We start from the raw sequence: 10768 nt of genomic DNA, 5'->3' as shown, positions 1-10768 counted from the left end.
GGCGCCGGAGGGGGCCCTGGATGGCAGGCGGGGGGGGGGCCCTGGACAGCAGTCCCGGTGGGCCCTGGGCCCCCCAGTCCGACCCTGAATAGATGCCGCACCCCCAGCCTCTATTCAAACTTGGTTTTTCAGTTTTTACATATATGGCTTCTTTAACTATTCATCTATTGTCTGCCACATACAATGCTGTGTCCTCCCATCCCAGAGTTCCCGCTCAATGATAGGTGAGCAGCTGGGGAGAGAGGGATTCTTCAGAAATATAGAAGAAAACAGACCCCATTGTGCAGGCCCCACTGCCGCTGCAGCCTCGGGGTCTACTTCTTCTATAGTTACTCCCCGGTTCTCTGAAAGGGGGCAAACCTCATGCAATGCTCTTTACAATTATGTCAAAAACCTAGGGGCAAATTTATTAAGGTTGGAATGGTAAATTCTAATTTGAATTTTCAGGTTGGTTTATTGGTCAAAACTCACATTTTTGACCTTTGATAAATATGCCCCCCATGCAAAAAATAAATGAGACATAATGATTTACTCAGTAGAAGAAAACACTTTGGGCGCTGAATACACTAATATTTAAACCAAATATGAAAATACTTTTATTGTCGGATGTGTTAAATAGTCAATCAAAAAGTTAAAAAAGAAATTAAAAAAAAAACATCTGTAAATCTCTATGCAGATCATGACAAAGCAATACCTGGCAGAAGTAAAAATATGGTATTAAAGTGGCATAGTTTCTGGTCAAATTACAATATTATGCTTTCAAGCATTGTTTCTGCTGTGCAATCGTTCACACGGCTGTAGACGTGTCTTTGGAAGCTCATCTCATGCAGTGGAAACCTGTATGGCACATCCGCCGTGCAAAGCAGGAATTCAGAAACAAGGAGCCTAGATGCTCATATTTGTATGTGTTTAGCAAAGGTCATTTGCTGGCAGAGAGTCTGTTCCTTGGCATGGAGGGTAGCTAGACTGATTGTCCGATGCCTACCAGCAATGATGTTAGAAATGCCAAATTTCCACAGATAAAGACCACCATTATAACTGACTCATGCTGAATCTGTAATGGAATTAAAACATTTTTTTTGTAATTTATTGTTGCAAGCTGGAAAGTATAACGTTTCTGTGCATTATACCTAGGCCTGGAAATGTTTATTCTGTATATCAGTACAAAAGTGGTCTGTGCTAGTAAACTAGTTTTTATGTAATAATGCAATATAACATTAAGATAAAATGTTAAATTTATTTGCTGTTATCAACTCCTTATACATAATAATATATTGAATATTTTACCTTATTTTCTGGGTCCTCATAGGATTCTGCAAAAAAAGAAAAATCGTTAAGATTCAAACATCTTAATTTAAATTATGGTTTAGAAAATAAACAATAATGCAAACAACATTTATATATAGGTATATGATCCCTTATCCGGAAACCCGATATCCAGAAAGCTCCGAATTACGGAATGGCTCCCAAAGACTCCATTTTATCCAAATAATCAAAATTTTTACAAATTATTTCCTTTTTCTCTGTAATAATAAAACAGCAGCTTGTACTTGATCCCAACTTTGGTATAATTAATTCTTATTGGAAGCAAAATTGGGGTTTATTTAATGTTTAAATTAATTTCTAGTACACTTAAGGCATGAAGACCCAAATTACGGAAAGATCGGTTATCCGGAAAACCCCAGGTCCAGAGCATTCTTTATAACAGGTTCCATACCTGTATAGTGATGGGAAGAGGGGCAAATTAAAGAAGGTTATGAGCTTGGTCTCTAAATTCCAATACCGGTGCTTTTCTGATGGTAATTCCAAGAGGAAAGTCTTGTCACACTAATTTTCGTACCTTTAAATTCACCCACTCACAGAAGCTGTACCCTCAGACCTAGCAAGTTATTTCCAATGACAAATGTAATTCTGTTTAACTTCATATTGATCATTTTATACCTGTAGTGAATAGTTCAAATCTTTTTCTCCACGTGGCCCCTTTGGTGTTACTGGATGACAGCCAGGGCATCCAAGTGTGAGTCCTGACAGGTATTCAGTCCCAGTGGGGGAAGCAGAAAGTAGAGTACTATGTATGGGTGCCAGTAGGGGGTGCGTATGGCCACAACAGTGCATGGCCAGTTCATGTAAAAGAGCTTGGACTATTTAGACAAGCATTTTTAAACTTGGGGCCCCACAGGCAAAGATAGGACTTGTCTAGACTTTGCCTAAATGAGCAGTAAGATTTATTATCAAGTTGGTTATCTAGTAATGAGTTTGTTTAATTGTGTTTCCAAAAATAGTAAAGGAAGCACCCCATAACATACAGAATAAGGATAACCTGTGCAACAACATTTTTACAATGCTTCCTTAATTGAGACAAACAGCTAAAAAGCCTTTGCCTGTAGAAATGGGTTGATCCAATTAGGACTAAAGTCAGAGACCAGCCTTGGATATTGCTTACCTTTAGTTTTCATACGTGCATTGATTTCAAGAATGATGTAAAATAAAGCCTCCCATCCATAAAATCCACCCATCACTTTTGGCATCCATTGAGTGGAGGAAATGTCCACCAGTTCCAGGCCAAGGAATATGGTAGCCACTGGAGAGACAAGCAAAATGGTGGCAACTGAAAAAAGCAATAGGTCAATAACATTTGTCTAGATAGCTTAATACAGCCTTCCCTTTCCACTCCATTTGCTCTGGCAGAAGCTGCATATTAAAGGTGAACTAAAGCCTAAAATTAATACGGACTGAAATGCTATATTTTATATACAGCCTATAACAGTAATGATCCTGTTCTCCGATGTGCTGGGTAAGAGTTAAAAAGGTCAGAGGGAGGTACAGTATGCGCCTAGGGTCCTAGTGCTGCCTATTTGCACCCTAGACACATGGCTCTTTTGCCTACCGCTAGTCCTGGCCCTGACTGGGAGCCACTACTGTTCATGATGAGTGTGATGTATGGAGAGTTTGTTGGCTGTGCTATGTTCGTCCAGGGTGTCTTCAGTGGCTATGCAATGTGTTTGTGTGTCTCTAGGGTGACATTTCTGAATATATTTCTTGTGTAGTTCTTGTGTGCACCTTGTATATGTCAAGAACCTCTACTTATTACACAAGAGAAATGGGAGAGCCAGGTTGAAACGTGGTCATGGTAAAAATAGCACAACCTCCAAAAGGACAGTTTATCTCCCGTTTTTGTACAGCACTGTATTAGACCTACTGTAGACTAATACATTGCAGACAACAGGGCATGGCATTGTAACAGACACCATTATAAAGCTGTGAATCACAAGACCTTTCTTTCTTTCAACCACAAAAATCTTACCTGCTAATATCTTGATCACCAGTGCATTTAGGCCATGTACCCAGTTGAAGATGAAACGCCTGTAAATGTAGTTGCAGTGTGTCAGTGGCATGTTTTCCACTGTGAATACTAATACAATAGCTGCGATACTTCTGTGCCTAGGGTTACCTCACAGCAGCCACAATGCCATAGCTGATCCCAAAGTATAATATCTGTCTAGCATATTATTGAAATATGAAATGAATCCGGAATGCCTTTCCCACAGAATAATTCAATAATAATCAGTTTGCCAGTTTAAGTGTTGTTAGTGCATTCATTCCCCACAGCTGATTATCGGTAGATTTTATTTAGGACAGTGCAAAATTACAAAGTATTATGGGCACAATATAAAACTGTGAATCCTGTACCTTTTATGATTAGGGGCTGGACGAAGAAAAGCTCCAAATGGTTGAAGAAATGAGAGAATCATTACAATACAGCCAAGAATAGGATGGGCCCCGGAACCCTGTGCAAGCAGTAGAAGTGTAATTAGACTTAATACAATGTGTATTCTGGACATCATCACCCCCTATGTATTTATGTCTTGAACCATACTTTGTTTTTCTGATAATCATTACACATGTTTAGCTTTCCATTTCATGTTAGAAACGCTTCCAACTAGAAGGGCTGCACTGAGTGCTGCTTGGAATACCAGATAAAGATGGCAGCTTGGTGTTCAGCAAACAGTACCCCAAGCATGTGCATTTATTGAAGAAGAGGAGCACCAGATCAGGGTGGAAGTTACATAGTTACATAGTTACATAGTTAAATTGGGTTGAAAAAAGACAAAGTCCATCAAGTTCAACCCCTCCAAATGAAAACCCAGCATCCATACACACACCCCTCCCTACTTTTAATTAAATTCTATATACCCATACCTATACTAACTATAGAGTTTAGTATCACAATAGCCTTTGATATTATGTCTGTCCAAAAAATCATCCAAGCCATTCTTAAAGGCATGAACTCAATCAGCCATCACAACATCACCCGGCAGTGCATTCCACAACCTCACTGTCCTGACTGTGAAGAACCACCTACGTTGCTTCAAATGAAAGTTCTTTTCTTCTAGTCTAAAGGGGTGACCTCTGGTACAGTGATCCACTTTATGGGTAAAAAGGTCCCCTGCCATTTGTCTATAATGTCCTCTAATGTACTTGTAAAGTGTAATCATGTCCCCTCGCAAGCGCCTTTTTTCCAGAGAAAACAACCCCAACCTTGACAGTCTACCCTCATAATTTAAGTCTTCCGTCCCTCTAACCAATTTAGTTGCACTTAGTCTCTGCACTCTCTCCAGCTCATTTATATCCCTCTTAAGGACTGGAGTCCAAAACTGCACTGCATACTCCAGATGAGGCCTTACCAGGGACCTATAAAGAGGCATAATTATGTTTTCATCCCTTGAGTTAATGCCCTTTTTTATGCAAGACAGAACTTTATTTGCTTTAGTAGCCACAGAATGACACTGCCCAGAATTAGACAACGTGTTATCTACAAAGACCCCTAGATCCTTCTCATTTAAGGAAACTCCCAACACATTGCCATTTAGTGTATAACTTGCATTTATATTATTTTTGCCAAAGTGCATAACCTTGCATTTATCAACATTGAACCTCATTTTCCAGTTTGCTGCCCAGTTTTCCAGTTTAGACAGATCACTGTTAAAGTGTTAAAGTAATAAAGTCGAATAACTGTCAAACACCCAAAAACTTGACAGCCTGTCCCCTGTGATTTTCCCTTTTCTTTTCCTTTAAATGTAATTAGGTAGGTACAGTATGAACTAGAATAACAATAAGTAAATGCTGAAGCTTAAGCATGTAAACAATGATTGTACCAATTAGAATGAGCATGATTTTAGTATAAAAATCAAACATATACTCACAGCACTCCAGCCAAAGACTCCAACAAAAACCATGATAAATGCACAAATAGTCAGAATTATGGTCAGGACCATTAGGGAAATATGAAGCTGAAAGAAAAAGTTTAGTTTCTAAAGCTCGGAATAAGTTCAAAAGTGCAAGACCAACGTAATACAATATATTGTAAGCATACCAGAATACAGTGATGAATATCTAACTAGAAGCAAACCCGAATTCAGTACATTTGTTTGGAGGTACCACAATTAAGAGATTTTAAGGGCTCAGTTGGACCATACATTTGGGAAGGAAAATATGGGGGGAAAACATCTGTGCATTGGCTACTTCTAGTAGCTAATACTAGAATAATGTGAAGGAGGGTTTGCATCACACTGAGAGCCAAGGGGGGTTCAGAAATAATTTGTATGAGTCAGAGATATCATGGTTTTATGATTTCAATCTGGAGCCCAGATGGTCTATATTAGAAAAAATGCATTTATATCTATGTTGTATTTTAGGAAGTTCAGCGTTTATGCAACTTTTTTACATAAAACCAGCTGAATGAATATTTTCCCTTTAAAAGGAACAGAATAATACAGTCAGCAGTTCTCCAGCTGTTAGACTAACAAACCAGCAGGTCAATGCAGACTTTAACTGCTGTTGAATGATATAAGTAGGTGCATATGGCAGAAGAAGTGCCCCAGATTGGACATAACTAAATAAAAATTACCTAAATCCAAATTCAGTAACACCAGAGTAGAAGCAGATATTTTGTGCCTTTACAATAAATTAGACTCACCAAAAACCAAAGACCTTTTCCAATGACTGGCCGATTAGCTGCATGTTTCATATACCGAGCTATAAGCATTCCAATAGTCCCTGTAGTCATCCAAGCAATAAGCATCAGTGCACCTGTAACACGTAAGTCACTTGTTGGTTAATAAGTACCTACGTTGCTGTGATTGGTCTACTATTTAAATACTCTTTGCTTGGCCATAGAATAGTATGTAGTCCCTGTAGGCTATGGCAAAAAAACAAAAACCTGATACAGATACAGTTACGTCTTTACTCACCATGGCCAAGAATAACAGGAGGCGTTCGAACTGGTGCAATTGCGCTGGCTGCAAAACTGGAGAGATCAATCCTGCTAGCTGATATGAGCGGCTTGGTTGTGTGCAACAGAATCTGACCTGCATTTAAAAGACGTTTTATATGCCACAATTCATATTGTTATGGTTTGCTTTCTCAAACATACAAAGCAGAGGTGTAAATAGGATTAGTGATGTATTTACCTATTTATCATTGCATAATAAACTTTTTATTTTGTCTGCAAAAAAAAAAAAAAAAAAATAACCCAGTGACATGTGCAAGACAATTTTTTTGTACCGTGAAATAAGACCACCCGCTATTTTTTAATTTTGGAAGTCCAGTTGAATGATAGTTATTATTAATGTAATAAAATGCAATATTCAGAAGACCCATAATCACCACACGGGAGCTTTCTTTGTAAAAAATTGAAGGTAACACTTATATTGGCAGGCTATACTTTTTGCACTACAGTACTTGGTGTATAAGTAATCAAAAATATTAAGTGGTATTTGGTGGTGATGCTTTTTCTTTTTCTCTGTACATAGGGATGATAGCTTCACAGGGTATGTGTCTGCTTTCTCAACAAATACTGGATTGCCTACTATGTCACACTTACCACTTGCTTGGGATGGGCCTGTTCCAAGGAAAATGTAGTAGCTGGGAGCTGTGCTGGCTCGAGCCTGGGTGGAGATGCTCATCTTGCTAATGAAGGAGCATTTTAACACTCCACCTATGTAAGATGAAACTATAGATCCTTTGGTACTCTAGAAAGAAGAAAACACTTTCTGTGAAGTAGCATAACACATTTATATTTATTAAACAATTACAATACTTACATGAAAATAGAAATATAAATACCCTTAAAAGCAAGATACAAGCAAGCAGAATTTTGCCATGCATTTTAATTGAAATTACAATGGACTCACCAAGTTTCTAGCTTGGGGAGTGACATATCCATTAGAAAAGGCTTGTTGAACCAGGATGTTTCCACTTGAATCCCTGGTACAGATGTAAATATCATCATTTCCCTACAAATAAGAGAAGTTTTGGTTATATAGCCTGATATGGGTTCTGCCGCGACAATTTCAGTACGGCAAAGATGAGTGAATTTCATATGACCCCTAAAGTGACTTCAAGGTTTGGAATTGTTTTGAATGTACCAAAGAGGATGATTTTCCTGTGACGTTATATGTCAAAGGAGATTGACAACTCTGCTTCTGCTGCCACCTCTAAACTTCTCTCTCTAACAGCTTCATTTGGTCTCTCTCAGTGGACCGACTCACCTACCCACATCGAGGGTCATGCTCTTGACCTTATATTCTGCCACTCATGCTGCCCATCCAACTTAATAAACTCTCCCTACCCTCTGTCTGACCATCATCTACTCTCCTTTCAGATACTGCTTTCACCTGCACCTTCACAACCATCTCTCTCTACCCATACGTACAGAAACCTTAATGCTTTTGAACCACAACAATTATCAACAGTATCAGCACAATCCATATCTCATATTAATACTCTCTCCTGTCCCAATATGGCAGCTTCTCTCTACAACGATGCCCTTTCAACAGCACTTGACTCCCTTGCACCTTCTACCACCCGTCACAGCCGGCCAGCTAAACCCCAACCCTGGCACACTAGTGTAACACGGTACCTCAGAAGATGTAGTAGATCAGCTGAGCGACGATGGAGAAAGTCACGAACTGATCCTGATTTCATCCACTTCAAATTCATGCTCTCTTGCTATAACCGAGCTCTATCATTAGCCAAAGAACAATACTTCTCTTATCTAATATCTACTATGTCCTCCAAACCACAGCAGCTGTTTGCCACATTTAACTCACTCCTATGCCCCCCCCCACCTCCTCCACCTATTAATGTTACTGCCCAAGACCTTGCTCATTTCTTTAATGAAAAAATCGATCTCATTAGGCTGAGCATACCGTCCGACAACAATCTCAGACCAACGTGCAGTCCACTCACATCTACTTTGCACTCCTTCACCCCTGCAACTCTAGAGGAAGTCAGCAAACTTCTAGCCAGCTCAAAACCCACCACCTGCTCCCTTGACCCCATACCCTCTCGCCTTCTCCACCCAATCTCTGATACACTCTCTCCTGCACTTACCCACCTATTCAATCTTTCACTCTCTACTGGTACCTTTCCATCATTATACAAACAAGCACTAATCACTCCTATCCTCAAAAAACCTTCCCTTGATCCCAGCTCTCCCACTAACTATCGACCGGTCTCCCTTCTTCCATTCGCCTCCAAATTACTAGAAAGGCTTGTTTATAAACGCCTGATCCAGCATCTCACTCACAACTCCCTCCTCGACCCCTTGCAATCTGGCTTCCGCCCATCACACTCGACTGAAACTGCCCTCACCAAAGTAACCAATGATCTTCTATTGGCAAAGTCTAAAGGTCATTATTCCATTCTAATTCTACTAGATCTCTCTGCAGCCTTTGACACAGTTGACCACACACTCCTCCTTGACATTCTACACTCAGCTGGCATTCGGGACACTGCTCTTTCATGGTTTACATCTTATCTGTCTGACCGTTCCTTTAAAGTTTCCTTCTCTAACTCTACTTCTACTACTTTCCCACTCTCTGTTGGAGTTCCTCAAGGCTCTGTTCTTGGCCCCCTGCTGTTCTCGCTCTATACAACTTCACTAGGAAAACTCATTCAGTCATTTGGACTTCAGTATCACCTTTATGCTGATGACACCCAACTCTACTTGTCTACTCCTGATCTTTCTAATTCTGTCCTTTCCCAAGTCACAGACTGTCTTTCTGCTGTCTCCTCCTGGATGTCACAGCGCCACCTGAAACTGAACCTTTCTAAAACAGAACTCATCATATTTCCTCCAAGATCTTCCCCTGTCCCTCAGATATCACTCACCGTAAACAACACCACCTTTCATTCCACCACACAGGCACGCTGCCTAGGAGTTATCTTAGACTCTCATCTGTCTTTTTCACCACACATTCAAACACTTGCAAAATCTTGCCGTATTCAACTGCGCAACATTGCTCGAATACGACCCTATCTCAGTTCAGAATCAACTAAAACACTGATTCAGTCTCTCATCATCTCCCGCCTTGATTACTGCAACTTACTCCTCACAGGTATTCCAACAAGTCACCTTTCACAACTCCAATCTGTTCTAAACGCGGCCGCTAGACTCATTCATCTAGCTCGCCGCTCAACATCAGCTGCTCCCATTTGTATGTCCCTTCACTGGCTCCCAATCTCTTCTAGAATCAAATTCAAATTACTTACACTCACATTCAAGGCCCTTAATAATGAAACCCCTCCCTATATTTCATCTCTAATCTCCAAATACACTCCTTCACGAAACCTACGCTCTGCTTCTGATCTTCGCCTCACTTCTCCTCTGGTCACTTCTGCCCATTCTCGTCTACAAGACTTCTCTCGGGCTTCTGCTTTTCTCTGGAACTCTCTGCCACAAGCTGTCAGACTTTCTCCTTCCTTCCAAACTTTCAAGCGCTCCTTAAAGACCCATCTGTTTAAAGAGGCCTATTCGTTGTACCTTAATTAATCATTGCTGTATCAAAAATGACAAAGTGTTTATATAATCCTAATGTCTCAATTGTACCCTAACCTTTTAGTTTGTAAACCCCATTGTACTCTGTAATCCTTGTCTGTTAGCCACCATTTATTCCCTGTTTGCTATAACTGCAGTAAAGCACTGCGTATCTTGACAGCGCTATATAAATAAATGATGATGATGATGATGATGATAGCATAAATTAATGTGAAGTTCTGTAATGTCCTATTCTGTAAACAGTGAGGGGTATATAAAAACAGCAAGTTTGCATGGTCTTGATTAACTGTCGCTTTCCCACAGATTTGAAAAATGAATATAAAAACAGAGATGTGCAGCATATTCTTCCCAATATTTACATAACTTCAGGCGCAATACTTTTATGACCAGAATTAAACTTCACATGCAGCTTAAGGAGACATTCCAGCATTCATTAGATATCAAATCTTTGTTGTGGTCTTACCATCAGCTTATCATCAGAAAATGCAATAGCTACGTATCCCGTGGTTAATCCGCTCATTTCAAATACAAATCCATTATTGGCTGGTACAGAAGACATGAAGAGACAGCTGCTGTTGTCTGGGCTGCAGTTTGGTGGGTTGCTAAAGCAGAACTTCCCTGTACCACACATGGTATTAGAAATCTGTAACTGGAAGAAGAGGATGGACAATAAAACAGGAGGGCTGTAACTATAAAGTGAAACCTTAGCTTCTATATATAGTCCACTAAACTGTAGTGAATGTGTAATAAATCTGCTTTACAAACATTTAGTATTATATCATATGAATGTTTAATGTTTCTTAAAGGAATTGTTCAGTATACAAATAAAAACTGGGTAAAACAAAACAAAACAAAAAATTCTGTAATCTATAAAGGCTGGAGTGACTGGATGTGTAACATAATAGAAAGAACACTACTTCCTGCTTT

The 10768-nt window shown here is 39.7% G+C and overlaps 1 protein-coding gene across 1 annotated transcript in view; it reads right to left on the bottom strand.

Moving 5' to 3' along the window:
- Positions 1–609: 609 nt before the first annotated feature.
- LOC108714423 (putative ferric-chelate reductase 1) overlaps positions 610–10768 on the bottom strand; it is a 49926-nt gene continuing 39767 nt past the window's right edge. Inside the window, exons 10-19 of the mRNA XM_041591055.1 lie at positions 10305–10490; positions 7194–7295; positions 6809–7031; positions 6252–6368; positions 5978–6090; positions 5205–5291; positions 3691–3788; positions 3213–3363; positions 2382–2639; positions 610–1054 (exon numbers count right to left, since the gene is read on the bottom strand). Of these exons, the coding sequence (XP_041446989.1) occupies positions 962–1054; positions 2382–2639; positions 3213–3363; positions 3691–3788; positions 5205–5291; positions 5978–6090; positions 6252–6368; positions 6809–7031; positions 7194–7295; positions 10305–10490 (1428 nt within the window). The 3' untranslated portion in view covers positions 610–961. The remainder of the gene's footprint in view (positions 1055–2381; positions 2640–3212; positions 3364–3690; positions 3789–5204; positions 5292–5977; positions 6091–6251; positions 6369–6808; positions 7032–7193; positions 7296–10304; positions 10491–10768) is intronic.

The sequence above is a fragment of the Xenopus laevis genome, chromosome 4L (genome assembly GCF_017654675.1).
Source record: "Xenopus laevis strain J_2021 chromosome 4L, Xenopus_laevis_v10.1, whole genome shotgun sequence".
NCBI lineage: Eukaryota > Metazoa > Chordata > Amphibia > Anura > Pipidae > Xenopus > Xenopus laevis.
Note: the sequence above shows the minus strand (reverse complement) of the source record. Positions and strands in the feature narration are given on the sequence as shown.